A 15,726-nucleotide genomic window follows, 5' to 3' on the forward strand; every position below is an offset into this window, starting at 1 on the left:
ATCAAATTATTGTAAAGTTACTTTTACTAAATGGAAATTCAATCGTTAGATATTTCCATGATGCATGAACATGTGTTTGTGATTTATAGCAAGTTGAAAATTTTTGAACATTACCCTATAAATGGGAGAAGGATTGTTGGAACATTTATAGGGTAATGGGTTTGATTCTCATTTGGTTTTATACTAGAAGAGGAGGTGGTCTAGTATGCAAAAGATTAGAGTACACAAGTTGCAAATCACGTTGAAAACAAGGGGAAAACAGAAGTTGGTCACGGGTCGCGACCTGGGCCTCGCGACTCGCGAGCTTCTTCGCGAGTCGCGACCTGTCTTCTGCCTTGGAACGTGAAAAGATGCCTTGACGGTTTTCAACCGTTGTGATGTGTACGTTTACCTTTTAATGACATTTAGGATCCTTAAATCAGTAGATTAAAGGTCTTTAATCAGTGATTAAAAGGGGGGTTATGAAAGTAACCACTCTAATCTATGAAGGATATATTTCCTATATAACCTTTGTGATTCCTATGAGGAAAGGTTTAGGAAAAATTAGAATTTTCTATACTCTCTAATCTTCTTGCTTTGCTTAAGAGAAACCTTGCAAACTTCTCTTGAGTGTTCTTCACAAACACAAAACACAAGTTCTTGTTGATTCACTTAGAAGATCATCTAAGTGGATTGTTCTCTCGATTGTATCTCAATAGTTATTTCGTGGTAACAAAGTGATCCTAGAGGGGCGAAATTAAATTAATAGGAAACCGTAGTTTCCGTGCCTTGGAGTGGGATATCCGGTTCTCTCATTGATCACACCTAACAGAAACTGGAGAACATGTAAGATGTAACCAGGTTTAGTTGTATTATTACAACTATCCATGACACAAATTAAATTTAAAGGTTAGGATACATAATTACATACTTGATAGTGTTGTGGTTGGATCTGCGAATGTTGGGTTTTGTCATGAATGTCAAAGAAAGGTTTTGACAACACTATCAAAAATTCATTAGTTACTATAGAGGACGATGGCGACATAGGTTGTGGTGGTGTTATTTCTTTCATTTTTTTTTTGTTTATTGTTTGAGTTGAATGTTTTCAGTTGGTTTATTTTTCTTTTATTTACTCGAATTTTTCTTTTCAGTTAGTCCAATTATTCTTTTAGTTACTGCTTATAATGTTTCAGTTGATTTCTTTTTTATTTCAGTTGATGTCTTTCACTTGTTTTTTATAGGTTTCAATTAATTGATTTATTATTTCAGTTCATTGGTCTATTCTTTCAGTTGGTTGGTTTATGCTTTCATTTGATGTTGTTTTTCTTTCATTTAGACATTTCTACCTTTTATTTGGTATTTTTGATTTTTGTTTTTCTTTGATTTTTTGATGTTTTCAGTTAATTATTGTATTCTTTCAGTTGAAACCAACTGAACAAAAATTGGAACCAACTGAAAAAAAATTGGAACCAACTGCACAAAAAGTGAAAGCAACTGAATTTTTTTTGAAACCAACTGAAAAAAACTGAAACCAACTGAAAGTCGACCGACCAAATATTATGGTCGGACGCGTGTGACCTAGTACCTTGTCAATTTTAATTCCATTAAGAAATCTTCCAGCATAATTACATTTGAAAAAATAGATGTCCATGTGATTATATCCCATTTTTCACATAATTGGCATTGAGCTGCATGTATTAAACACACATAAGCTTATCAGCAGTTCTAAGCTTTGTTGTATCACAAGTCAGCTTATAACTCTATGCTTTGGAATTAGGAAAAATTGTTAGAAACTACCTATTAAAAACACTTTTTAAAAAAAAAACTACCTTATATCATGTTTATTTTACAAAACTACCTTATAAGTGGAAAAACTTTAAAAAGAACTACCAAATTCATAATTTTCTAACTATGGTTAACTACTCCCTCCAATTATCCCTCTAATATAAGATTATGAAAATACCCCCTAAATTCAGTAAGTTACAATTACGATATCATCATTTTCTTGATCACTTGATGCTCTATCTCTCAAATATACATGTGGCAAGCACAAGCACACCTTCTCTCCCCCAAAAGTCAATCCCAAAAACAAACCAGCAGTAAAAGTGTCTAGTAGAGCAAGCTTTGCACCATCATCAAACCATATTCTTCATCATCATGAACGACATCAATTCATGACCCAAAACCCAATTTCTATCTGCTTTTGTTACTCATAATGAAGAATTAATTGGTGAAGCAAAAGGTTGGGAGAAGAAATTACACAAACGATTTAAGGGGTATTCAATAGTTTAACGCTCCTGTGAGGGAAATTAGCAAAGAGGGGTTGGGGTAGTTTAGTAATCTTATATTAGAGTGATAATTGGAGGAAATAGTTAACCATGGTTAGTAAATTCTGAATTTGGTAGTGCTTTTTAAAGTTTTTTCACTTATAAGGTAGTTTTGTAAAATAAAAATGATATAAGGTAGTTTTTTTAAAAAAAGTGCCTTTATTAGGTAGTTTCTAACAATTTTTCCTTGGAATTAAGAGCCTATTCCAAATGAATTTATCCCACTACACTTTTTCGTAATCTCCTATCATTTTTTATACATTATGTTCGAAATATTGAAACTAGGAAGACTAGCTAATTCCTGTTGTGAGACATAAACTTTAGCTTTTCCTTGATCTTGCGAATCTGTTCCAAATACCAACAACTAGGGGTGTTAACGAGCCGAGCCGAGACCGAACAGGGCCATGCTCGGCTCGGCTCGAGATCGTGAGGGTCCGAGCTCGGCTCGAGCTCGAAGCTCGTCGAGCTCGAAAATCCGGGCTCGGCTCGAGCTCGAGAAAAGAAAAATTCGGCTCGGCTCGAGGCTCGGCTTGAAAAAGCTCGAGAATGTTTCTGCTACATTTCAGCACGAAATGCATCGAATATCTAGTTTTTTTCCAACGAACGAAATGCATACTTTAAACTTCGAATTCAGATTAGATAGAAAAACTTAGAATTCATCATACTATGGCACATAAATTCAGATTAAATCGAAAAAAACAAAAAAATTAACGAAAACAAGTGGAACACTACCTGTCATCCTGCTCGCCGGCGAAGAAGATGTTGCTCGCCGGCGAAGAAGATGTTGCTCGCCGCCGCAGACTGCTTCTCGCCACCAAGAAAACCGATGCACGCGGTTGCCGTCGAAGTTTCGCCGTCCGGTCTGGTACTCGAGATTGGGGTTTAGGGTTTTTCGAAAACCGTTGAAGAAGAACGGTTAAAATCTGAATGTTGGCGTTTAACTTTCCATTATTTCTTTTTGGTGTTTCAATGGTTTGTTTTGTTTTACATTTTATTTGGGCTGAGAAAAAAGCCCTTAGTTTGTATTTTTTAATTGGGCTAAAACTTTTAAATTTGTATATATTTTTAAAGTGGACTTGAAATTAAAATTCAAGTTGGGTTAAAAATCAATGTACAAAACTTTTACTTTAAAATTTTTCGAACATGTTTGCGAGCTTTCGAGCCGAACTCTACTAGGCTCAGGCTTGGCTCGTTAAGGTCATGAGCCGATCTCGAACTCAAGCCGAGCCCTCTCGAGCCGAGCTTTGACCGAGCTTTGACCGAGCCGAGCTCGAACAGTTTGCGAGCCACCCTGGCTCATTAACACCCCTACCAACAACTATCTAGTGGTGAATATAATCCCACTGGTCTTCAGATTTCAAATAATTAACATCATTAACCCATTTTATTCATAAGTTGTCTTGCTTTGTAGTAATGGCCCAGACATACATAGAAAGAGTTGTTTTGTGCCAAATAATCCTCTTGATACCAAGCCCCCCTTCCTGCTTAGGGATGCATATCTTGTGCCAAGCAGTATTACCTGGTTTGCTACTAAACCCATTCCCACTCCATAGAATGACCTACACGCTCTATTTCTCTCAACACAACCTTCGGAAGAATAAACACTTGAGACTAATACGCATGAATACTATTCAGAACATAATTAACAAGCTAAATTCTTCCGGCATATGATAAATTTCTACTACAAACTTTTTATCCTTGCTGCCATTTTCTCCACATACAATATCCCACAATCATCAATATTGATCTTCTTGGCACAAATAGGTACCTTCAGGTATTGATAGGTTGTCGTACACCTGTCAAAAATAATTCTTGCAAAACCTTCTACCAATGTAGTAGGGTAAGTAGGGTCAAATCCACAGAGTAATGGTCGTTTTAATCTAGTTTCTAAGGTGTAGAGGAACTAAACAAGATCACAAAAATTTAAATTAAAGTTCTAAACTAATCAAACTATGAAAAGCAAACTAAAAAGGATCTAAGATAATGGTCACCATGTTTATAACTATAATCTATCAAAATATCATCAATAGTCCAATTAATCAGATATCTAGAGCACGTGTTAATCCTACGGTCGAGTCTTAACGCTCTCAAATCAACATATGCTAGTATACGGTCGCTCAACATAATCAGATTTGCTAATTTTAGGTAAGGCTCTAAAGAGTACTATCTCTCGATCTATGACTCGATATTAGCAATATTTAATCAGAAAATTGATCAGATTGCAAGATTAACAATAAAAACAATAAACAATTAGAGAAATAAGTAACTAATCAAACCATCAATAAATATCAATAAATAATCATATCATATAAACATGAATTCCCAAACCCTAGAAATAAAAACTACTCTATCATGAAATAAATAATGAAATCTAAATTTACAAAGAAAAGCATAATCAAAGAAATTAAGGAAAGAAACTAATGAAACTCATGAATTAATGAAGAAAGAATAAAAACTAGGGTTTACATCTAAAAACTAAAGAGAAAGAGATGAGAAAACTAAACTAAAACTAAGAATAAGAAAATAACGTCAAAAAAAAGGAGGGAGAGAAGAGATATTTCTAATCTAAATAATATTCAATAATCTATGACTAGGAAAGTAATTTACAAGATAAGAAAAGTTTTGAATATATGATTAAATGGGCGGAATAGTGATCCGCGCGTACGCGTGGCAGATTCCTACAGGATCAGTGCAATCTTCCGAAAGGCATAACCCCTTGAATAGAAGTTCATTGGAAATATCTTCAAGTCTAGTTTCTAAATATGATGGAATTATTCAATTCTAAGAAGCACATAAAAAGTTATGATCAGAAGAGTAGACGTGACTCCTTTTCACATTTATTCTAATGATTTTCCTCTTTGTTTTTGCTCAAACTCATACTATGACATATCTATGACGACCCTTATGCATTGTAGCTTCCTTCCAAGTGCTCCTAATCCTCAAGTTTAGCTAATCATACTCCAAATACGTCCTCAATGCCTAAAATTCATCAAAAATAAGAAAACGTATTGAATAGGAGTAGAAAAGCATAACTTAAGAATATAATGCAACAATGAACCTAAATATGAAACTAAATGCTCTAAAAATGCAACCTAAATGCACCTAAAAACAATATATAAATATGACTTATAAAACTCCCCCAAGCTAAACCATTGTTTGTCCTCAAGCAATAAGACATAGACACAGAAAAAGTAAGACAACCTACAATATAGAACTACAACAGAGCTAAACACTGAATTGAAAACAAGAGAGATATAATCACAATACAAACTAAGCATCAAAAACAACCTCAAACAAAGGCGCATAGCATGTCATGTATCGCAATCGACTCTCTAATCATACCAGATATCATCTCTTTCAAACTGGATTTAACCAAACCTGACAAACCTCACTATAGTCATGTGCGTTCAAATCTCTCATGTGTTTAAAGCATAAATGATGACACTCAACCCAATCAAGTCGACTCAGATGAAGCAAATACTACTCTTTAACTTTGACTTTTTGACTCACTTAATACTCAACAATACAATACATAATGATCAATAGGACTTTTAAGGGTATAATGGGGCTGAGGTTAAAGGTATGGAAAATAATTTGGAAATTGTGGTGAAGAAAACCAATATGGGGGAGCATCATATAACAAAAACATGATCATGAAAGGTCATAACTCCATGCAACAACCATCGATTTCCAAATATAATCAACTACACTTTTCACTCAAAAAATTCAATCATAATCCATTTTGTTTCTCTTTATTCACAACTTTTTTTTCACTTCTTTTTCATTTCATTTTTCAATATTTTTCATTCCTTTTTTAAAACTTTCAATTCAATTTCCAAGCTCACTAAGCATATTTTTCCATCCTTCTAAACCACCAATAGAGCACTTCAATCCAATACAAACCAGACCAAAACTAATATTCATTCCCCCAAGCTAGGCTTGAGACAAGAATCAAATGTGGCCAATGGCTTGTAATGTAGGCATCAATCAAACAAAGTCAGAAAAGGCTCAGCGGGTTTAGAGGAAGTATAATACAAAAATGAGAATAACTTTGGAACTAAGATCATCAAATGAAACGTCTCAATCATATCAAAATGTATGCACTATCAAATATTAAGGAGTACCAAGTCAAAGTCAAGATCAATGCAACAACAAGGAACTAATCACACATGAAAAAATAGAACTGACACAAATACGTCAGTTTACAGGCACAAAAGCTCACTTAGGTTAAGGTGTCTGCATAGTAACGTTAAATCGAGCCAGATAGAGATCAATCAATCTTACCACAAACAATCAATTGCGAAACAATCGTGCTATAAAGTATCATGAACATGATGAGTAACACTTTTGAATTGTAGTAAGATATCAACAAGGTTCTCAAAAAGTGTCAGCAATAGTCCCATAGATGCAACTAAAATGAGATGAAGTCTAAATAAGATGATATATGCAGATGCAACTAAGAAAGCAGTACAATTTTTTTGGTTACACGTAAACTCCCACTCCTCGTGAGTGGTACAAATCGTGCAACATCCTATGAAAGGAAAAAAAATCTATACTAGAAATCAAATAAAGGATAGAATATCCCTCCCCCAAGCTAGAATTTGCCGTATTCTTACTGCAGAAACCAGTTTAGAGAAAGAACAATATCGAACCCCAACAATCATTCAACACCAAAGTCTCGTACCAAGAGCCAAAACACACCACGAAAACCATACACAAACTCCAACAATCTAAAAATTATTCAATCAATGTGTTCAAAAGATTCTCACAAGAGGGCATCAAAATAAAAATCCAAGCAAAAATTTAGAATGAAAATAAATAATAGTTACAAGTGAAAATAAATGCTTATTGTCCAAGTGATTGGGAAGAAGAGTCAAATATGCTCGAAAATCATGTCGTAATGCTTCACAAAGGCGAACTTGAACTTATTTGGTGCCTACTTGACAAAATATTGTAACCATCATCAATCAAATTATAAAGAAGTGGTAATCAAGGATGTCTTGGCCTAGTGGTTAAGATTGAGGTGCTGTGAACAATAGGTCACAGGTTCGAATCCCCCCTCCCCTTCTTTGTACTTTGTACCGCCTTTGTGGCTCATATGGATCAAAAAAAAAATTATAAAGAAGTGGTAAGAGAATGAGAAACAATTAATAAAAAAAGAAAATTAAAAAGAAAAGATGAAAAAATAAAGAGAAAAAAGAATCATAATTCAATGATGAACAAAACAAAAAAAAAGGAAGAAAAATAAAGAAAACAAGAAACGAAGAGAGAAGCATGGGTGGTTAGTTGGGATTGGTAAAGGATTGATCGCACCTTTGACCCGATTAAAATTCTCCTGCTATCTTCCGAGGCCATTCTCTCACCAACTTGATTGTTTGCCAGCCAATCAGAGAAATTAACCCTCAAATCCACTTGTTGTTAAAGTAATTGCACAGAAGATCTCGGAGAAATAATTTCCTCCTAAATTTCGAATAATTTTCAATTTCTAAGAGTGATATTCCTAGAACTGAATCAATAGGCTGCAGATTTTTGGCCTAAGAGTTTGATATCGGTCCGTTCCTTTTCTCCGATGGTGATCCCGCCTAATCTGCCTTCGTCTGAGCTTTAGGTTTTCTTGACATGACTACTGACGTACATTGTATGTAGAGAGAAGAGCGCAAATTAATGTTCTTTATTTGGAAAGGAAAGTAACTTATAAATATGCATTTTTTTTGTGAGAAACTACTCAATAAAAATATGAAGCATTATAAATTTTTTTATGCTAAAAAGGTATCAATAGCTGGATTTCGATAGGTTGACTATGTTTCCAACATTGACTCTTAGAGTATATCCAATGGTTAGACTCTTCAAAGGGTTTATCAAATACTATATTAATTTCTCTCTCCTCCACATCACTCATACCCAATCTACTCAAAAACCTCTATTTTCTTACTCCCAATGGTTAGACCAATTTTTGTGGTCATCAAATTCCTCTCCTACTATTTACCATACCCCATTATATTTTCTCTCTCCTTATCAATTTGATTCATCTCAATTCTTCACCATATTTATCATTTTGGAGTAATTATAATATTTATAATTTTTTTATTTGTATCATAACTAATTATTTATGTTAATCAAAATTATTTAAAAATCTTCTTCAAATTATATGAATGAAAAATTAAGTACAAGAAAATTATTTCATTTAATCAAACATTAATACATAGATGTTTTACTAGACATTACCGACTTTTCTTAAATAAAGATTGATACACCATATTTAAAAAATATAAATAACACAACACCTTAACTAGTTTGCTCGTTGTTTAGCCCGAATTTAAGCCAAATATTTTCTACGAGATCCAATTTGAGTCGTCTATGCATAGCTTGATCACGGACGCGATCCCTATTGTTCATGAATGTCTGCAAATTTCCGATGCGATTATCACTATTATGATATATAAAAGGTTCATCGGCGTTTTGTCGTCGGCTTGAGGATGGGCGAAAATCTTGGTCATAATCATGTGGATCAAAACGAAGGGAGTACGAATCTCGTTCATCTTCAGTTATCATGTTATGTATTATAATGCAAGCAAACATTATTTTTCCTAGCATATATTTATCACGAGCTAATGCTGGTTGACGAATTATTGCAAAACGAGCTTGTAATACTCCAAATGCACGCTCCACATCCTTTCGTTTGCTCTCTTGCTTTTGGGCAAAAAGGCTTTCCTTCTCATTCAATGGAAGAGATATTGTGGGAATAAACGCGGCCCATTGAGGATATATACCATCTGTTAGGTAATAACCCATGTCGTACTGGTGGCCGTTGATAACATAGTTTACTGGAGGTGCACGACCTTCAAATACATCGTTAAATATTGGAGATCTATCAAGAACATTTATATCATTGCACCTACCTGGTGTTCCAAAGAAAGCATGCCAGATCCACAAATCATATGACGCAATAGCTTCGAGAACTAAAGTTGGCTTACCAGCTCTTCCCGAATAGAGTCCTTTAAATTGTAGTGGACAATTTTTCCATCGCCAATGCATGCAATCAATAGAACCCATCATTCCGGAAATCCTCTTTCCTCACCTGCATATAACAATCTCGTTAAATCTGTTTCATTAGGTCTTCTTAAGTATTCGTCACCAAACTCGGCAACCACACCTCAACAAAATGTTGTAGTGAATCTCTAGCAAGAGAGCCACTTATTTTAAGATAATCGTCCACTGAATCTGCTGATGTGGCATATGCTAACAACCTTATAGCCGCAGTGCACTTTAGCAATGCTGATGCACCAAGTCTCCCTGTGGCATCTGGCCTTTGTTGGAAGAACGTGTTCTTATTAATCAGCACGTCTACTATACGAAGGAAAACATGTTTTTGCATGCGAAATCGGCGGCGAAATAATCGTGGGGGTAGAGGGCATTGTCGGCAAAGTAGTCGTTCCATAAGCGAGTGTGTGCATCCACACGATTTCGATCAACTTGTTGCCTAGGTGCCCTAGGAACTTGAGTTACCATTGCATATACTTCAGTTGGATTAGCCAAAATGAAGGGCTCCATCATTTGGTCCATCATACGATTTGCACGTCTACGTCTTCCAAAACGCTGCATGTAGTCATTGTTTTGTTCTTCTGCTATATGATCTGGTGGAATAAAATTGACATCATCGGAACTAGAAGAATTTGAAGATGAAATGAAACTATTATAACTTGATTCAGATGACATTATAGAGAATTTATTTGATGCTACAAGAATAGATATTGTGTGGAAAGCTGAGTATATTGAAGTATAAAGCATTGTGAAGTAAATATATAGAAAAGGTGAGGAGCAATAATACACTGAATATCAAATTGAATTGTCTTTTCATTTCAGAGCAATAATACACTAAATATAGCAATTGAATTGTCACTTCATTTCAGAGCAATAATGCATTGAAGAAAGCAAGTAAAAAGTTATTTCACTACAGTATTTATCAGAGCAATAATGCACTGAAGAAAGCAATTGAATGGTCATTTCACCACAGAGCAATAATGCACTGAAGAAAGCAATTGAATGGTCATTTCACCACAGTATTTATCAGAGCAATAATACACTGAAAAAAACAATTGAATGGTCATTTCACCACAGTATTTATCAGAGCAATAATACACTGAAGAAAACAACTAAAAAGACTTCTTATTTGAAATTAACTTTTACTAAATACGTTAATAGAGTTTACATATATTAGAACAACAATTAAAAACACCACTACTAAATTCATAATTCAACAACTAAATACACACACCTACGAATTTAAAATTACATTAATAAATGAGATCACATCTCATGGAAATAAAACTTTCACTAAATGACTCTTTAAATTTTCCTCTTCTTCAGTTAAGTAGTCCTTTGATGCAAGCACTTTGAATAATTCCAAATTGATCTTCCTTTGTTTCATAGAAACTTTCCTATTTTCCAACAACACCCTCTCATTTTGAGCTTCCCTTTCGAATTTCAACCTCTCAATTTGTGATTCTCTTTCATACTTCAGCCTAGTTAGTTCCATTTCAGTTTCTAAATTTTTTGATAAATTTATTTTCTCAATATTATCCACCCATTGTTGGAATGCTTCTGATGGCATGTTCACAACTTTTCCCTTTCCCTTATTTTTTGTGGACCCATCGCTTGGTGTTTGGACAGAACACCCTATATCACCACTAGTTGGTGTATTTGGGTCAGTTGAAGTGGAGTAATTTCCTGTTTCATTAATCCTCCACCTCTTTGAACCACTTTCTTGAGTTGTTGCCTTCTTCTTGCACTTGTTAACAATATCCCCATAAGGCTTCCATACATCACAACTCTTAAGAATTTCCCAACAATGTCGGTCATTAAAATCCCTATGGTGAGGCTTGTTGTCACTCTTGTAAATAGCATAAGCTGTCTTCATAACATCATCATCGCATTCACCACTTTTTCTCCTTGACTCTGCTTGAGCAAATGCACCAACAAATTTCGATACACTAGCATTTATTCGTTTCCAACGACTTCTTAGAGGATCTAATTCCCTTTCTTTTAATAGATCAGTTTCTCTCATCCCTTCAGCTCTTTCTGCCCACATTTTGTTTCTGTATACTCTAACCTGCTCATACATATTTGTAATTCTACCCCAAAAGGTCTCTCCATTTTGTTTAGTATTTTGAAACTTGTCAGTACTCACCTGAAGCCAAGACTTTACTAGAACTTCTTCTTCAGCTTCAGACCAATATTTTCTTTGTCCCTTTTCAACTTGTGACTCTCCACCTTCAGCATTATTTTCATCATTTTCTTCTTCTTCATTAGCGTCGTCACCTTCAACAGATGGAGCACGGGTATGATATGAACTATTGAAGTTCGGAAGTGAACGTCCACCTTGTGATGTTTGAAAATGTTGGGACGTAGGAAAAATTGTTTCATCTACAGAAATATGATTTGGGATAACAAAATTTTGTTGTGAAGGAGGCAATTGGGAGAAAGAACTAGGATTAGAGAAACTTATATTTTGTGACGGATATAGTTGGGAATACTGAGTAGCAGAACTCATATTTTGCATTCCGTAATTTGGATATTGTGGAAAGTTTTGTGAACTGGGTTCAACATAATTATTGAGATCAATTTGAGAATTACAAAAAGATTGCAAATTTGGATTAATTTGGGGTTGTGGAGTGTTTTTGGATTTTTGTTGGTTTTTTTTCCTCCCATTTTTTGGATTCATATCTTAAATAAGTGTTTAATGAAAAAGAGGTGTATGAAAAATATATGGAAATACCTCAATATTAGGCTCTATTTATAGAGAATAGAAAAATAGAGCTGTTGGTAAAGTTTTTTTTTTTAAATTTAATTTTTAATTATTAAATATGACCGTTATTGTAAAAAGGGTCAAAAAAAGCATGAACAAATTGGCTCACAATCTCAACCATTCATCACAATCAATTATCAACCTTTAGATCTAAATACACAATCCCCATGAACCATTTATACTTTGCCACTTGTCACACCCAATTGATGCTTTTCAGATTTTTTCCTTTGGTAAACCGTTCATATTTGTGAACTGGGCAACGCCCTCTCTCCTCCCTTTTTTTCTCTCTCTTAATTGTTTATTGTTTTTTTAGCATTCTCTCTCCTCATAAACTGTCAGAGGACCAACCATTGGATATACTCTTACATGCCAAACACTTGATTTTTCAATACCCTTTTTCACTCATTTTCCTTCTCTTCTTGGCGTGATTTTTCACCTCCCCTTCTTAGATTAAGTCCTTTTTTACGGGACATAAAATCGTAAAAAAAGCGGTGTGCTTAGTATTAGATTTTGCCATTGAAGATAAAAATTGAGCAGGTTTTTTTTATTGTGCCCATATGAATAATCATATTTTCGTGTGCTATGGCTATTTGAATGAGTAAGGGAATAATTTTGTTAAAACGAGAGAGAAATGAGAGACGTATAAGAGCACCATTTGTGATAATGATAAAAATAAGATCAATTATCTCTCTCTTCACTACATCTCTCTTAAAATATTATCCTATAATATTTTTCCAATTATTCCTCTTAACAATGATCAAAAAGATAAAAGATCGTCCTCGATTTTATAAAAAATAAAAGTGTGTCAATAATATACCAAATCGGATCTCTATTTATAGATCTCGGAGAGATATAGATGTTTGTAATTTTATTTTATTGTCTCACATGGAAATTTTTTAATTAAAGCATTTAAAAATGGACAAACAATTCCTTTCCTAGAGTAACTTTGTACTTCTTAGAAAAGTGTATCGAGATAGAGAGAACACGTGCCTCTTCAGCTTCATCTCATCCTTTTAGACTCCCTTCCCGAACCCTAAACCTTCTGGCTTTCCCTACGGCCGGGGCGACCGCGCTTCTCTCATCCAGCCCTGCGGTAGTGGCGACCGTGCTTCTCTCATCCGGCATGCGCCACCGCAGGGTCAACATCCCTTCCCAATGCTTTTCGTTTTATCTCTTCACTCCCTTCCCTAATTTCTCTTTCTTTCAATTTTCAAAATTCTTCTCTTAATTAGTTTTCTCTAATTAGAATTCAAATCAAAGTTCTCAAGGCGTAACTATTAGAATTCCCCTTCTTTGCAGTGGTTGGGTTATTGTTTCGGGATTTCAGGTGGTATTTTCGTGGACATTTTTAGGAGTTGGTCAATTTGGAGTTTAAGTACAAGAATTCAAATCAAAGATAAGGTTTTTCAAATGGAGTTAAGTAATTATTTTTACAAATTGGTGAGTTCTTTAAAAATCGAAAAAGATGGATTAATTATCCAATTAAGTTAAATGAATGGGTTTCCGCTATACTAAATGGGTTTTTCAAACTTGATTGAATTCGAATACTCTAAGTGATTTGATCACCTTTGGTGGAAAATTCAGTTTGGTTATAATAGTAGCTAAGTGTTGAGGCTAATGGAAAAAGGTTGATTTGCGTCGGACTCGGGACCCCTATTTGTGTCGGACTTGAGCCCGACGGCACAGGTCTCGACGCAGATGACCAATCAATGATGTGCGTCGAATGCAGAAACGACGCAGATCTTCATCTATTTGCGTCACACCTTGTATACGGTGCGACGCATATGGCTCTCCTAGCCCAACACAGAGCTTCAGAAGGTAATGTGCGTCGCACATTGCCTAGGGTGCGACGCAGCTGAGTGATTTGCGTCGCACCATGGGCACGTGCGACGAAAATTGCTATTTCTAATTAAAAATAATAATTTTATGAACTAGGCTATACTGCATTCGACGAAAAACAAAAACGCCCTCAAAAAGCAACAAAAAACGATTTTGAATTAGTAGAAGAAGCGAACACAAAAGAATAAACCAAAAAAATTCCATAATTTCATAATTTACAACTTCAACACAAAACAATAAACCAACAAAATTCCATAATTCCATAATTTACAACTCGAACACAAAACAACAATAAACCAACAAAATTCCTAAAATTGGAAACAACAACGAAAAGGGGAATAAAAATCATCACAAAAAAGCGAAACTGATTATGGAAGAAGCGAAACCAGGAAGATCTAGAGGAGAGAGAATTCCAGAAAAACCTAGTGCCTTCTAACGCACAAAAAGCACCTAACTTCAATTTCCGACGAAGAAGACTTCCAGAAAAAACATAAACAGATCTGCAAATGAAAATAAGAAAAAAAAACAGAAGGACATAATTTTCAGATGCATAAAACTCGAAGACAGAAAATTAAAATGCCAAAATTAAAACAGTAAATTAGATCTAAAAACTGAAAAAATGAAAAAACAAAAAAACGAAATTGTAGATCTGAAAATAGAAAATTGTAGACTACGAAATTATAAAATCATATTGAAGAATTAAAAAAAAACCGAACCTGTCAAAGTGAGAGAGAAAGAGTGTTCGTTCATATCAAACTCGAAGAATTCATCCATCGCGGTGGCATATCAAACAGATAATTTCGTTGTTCGTTGTTATAGAACGTTGTTCGCGGTTCTCTTTTCGCTTGAGGAGAAAGAGATAGAGTGAGGGAGAGAGAGAGGGGGGGGGTTTCGATGCGTTTAGGGTTTGAGGGTGAGAGAGAGAGAGAGGGGGGGTTGAGGCTTTGAGGGTTTGAGGGTGAGAGAGAGATACAGCGATGTGCGTTAGAAGGCGCTAGGTTTAAGAAAGTGAGTTGCAATTTTTGGGATGATCTGCGTCGGATGGGCCAAGGGGTCCGACGCAAATTAGCCTATTGCAACGCACAATAGGTAAGTGTGACGCAGATAGACTTCAAATTTTTTAGCATGGATGCAGCAATGTGCGTGGAATGGACCTAAGGGTCCGACGCACATAAGTTATATGTGTCGCCCGTCAATAGGGTACGACGCATATAGTCGATGTTTTGCGTCGTACTCTTCATAGCATGCGTCGCAAATTAAATTTTTTCGTCGTTTTGCCTTTCATGCGACGCAAATGGGGCGATGCCGCAAATCGTCCTTTTTCTACTACTGATTGTCGTGAATGTTGCTAATCCTTCGAGGAATTTTGTCAATGCCTTTCTTCAAGTTGCTCAAGATAAGTTGAAGTAACCTGTAGTTGCTGCTGTTGGAGTCACTCGAAAAGTCTATTTATTGGAGTCTTTTGTTATGCTTGGCAGAGAAATTTCATCTTTCTCTTATGATAGTGAGTTCAAGTTAGAAGTGAAGCTTTACTTAAGTGGGAAAATTTGCAGATTGGTTCTAGTTCTGAGTTAGAGGGTAAGGGTGGTTATTTTAAGGAGCAAATCTCTCTTGTGATTCCATTGGTTTGTTGAGCAGTGACCATATTATTAATGCTAGTGGCAATGAGAAGATATCGCCAAATCTAGAGAGGTTGTTGGAGAGTGTTGGTTTAGATACGATGCCAATACCCTTTTATCTGCAAATGAGAAGTTTATAAATGAAAAATCATATTGT

The 15,726-nt window shown here is 35.1% G+C and overlaps 2 protein-coding genes and 1 long non-coding RNA gene across 3 annotated transcripts; all 3 read right to left on the minus strand.

Annotated features, from left to right (window-relative positions):
• Positions 1-4,908: 4,908 nt before the first annotated feature.
• On the minus strand, positions 4,909-8,091 carry LOC125491563 (uncharacterized). Its single transcript, XR_007269724.2, has 2 exons — positions 7,620-8,091; positions 4,909-7,242 (listed from the first exon to the last, which is right to left on the minus strand). It is a non-coding gene; the product is annotated as an uncharacterized LOC125491563 (long non-coding RNA).
• Positions 8,092-8,471: 380 nt separating this feature from the next.
• Positions 8,472-9,359, minus strand: LOC125493434 (protein ALP1-like). Its single transcript, XM_048636799.2, has one exon. It carries the CDS (start codon positions 9,357-9,359, stop codon positions 8,592-8,594), a length of 768 nt encoding a protein of 255 aa, XP_048492756.2. The 3' UTR covers positions 8,472-8,591.
• A 1,261-nt stretch (positions 9,360-10,620) lies between these two features.
• LOC104892267 (glutathione S-transferase T3-like) lies at positions 10,621-11,856 on the minus strand. Its single transcript, XM_010678147.2, has one exon. It carries the CDS (start codon positions 11,854-11,856, stop codon positions 10,621-10,623), a length of 1,236 nt encoding a protein of 411 aa, XP_010676449.2.
• Positions 11,857-15,726: the final 3,870 nt, after the last annotated feature.

This window comes from Beta vulgaris, chromosome 9 (assembly GCF_026745355.1).
Source record: "Beta vulgaris subsp. vulgaris cultivar EL10 chromosome 9, EL10.2, whole genome shotgun sequence".
Classification (NCBI taxonomy): domain Eukaryota; kingdom Viridiplantae; phylum Streptophyta; class Magnoliopsida; order Caryophyllales; family Amaranthaceae; genus Beta; species Beta vulgaris.

What these genes read in the sequence shown, in the direction of transcription:
- LOC104892267 (XM_010678147.2), bottom strand. Translation starts at nt 11,856, where the DNA reads ATGAGTTCTGCTACTCAGTATTCCCAACTATATCCGTCACAAAATATA.
- LOC125493434 (XM_048636799.2), bottom strand. Translation starts at nt 9,359, where the DNA reads ATGGGTTCTATTGATTGCATGCATTGGCGATGGAAAAATTGTCCACTA.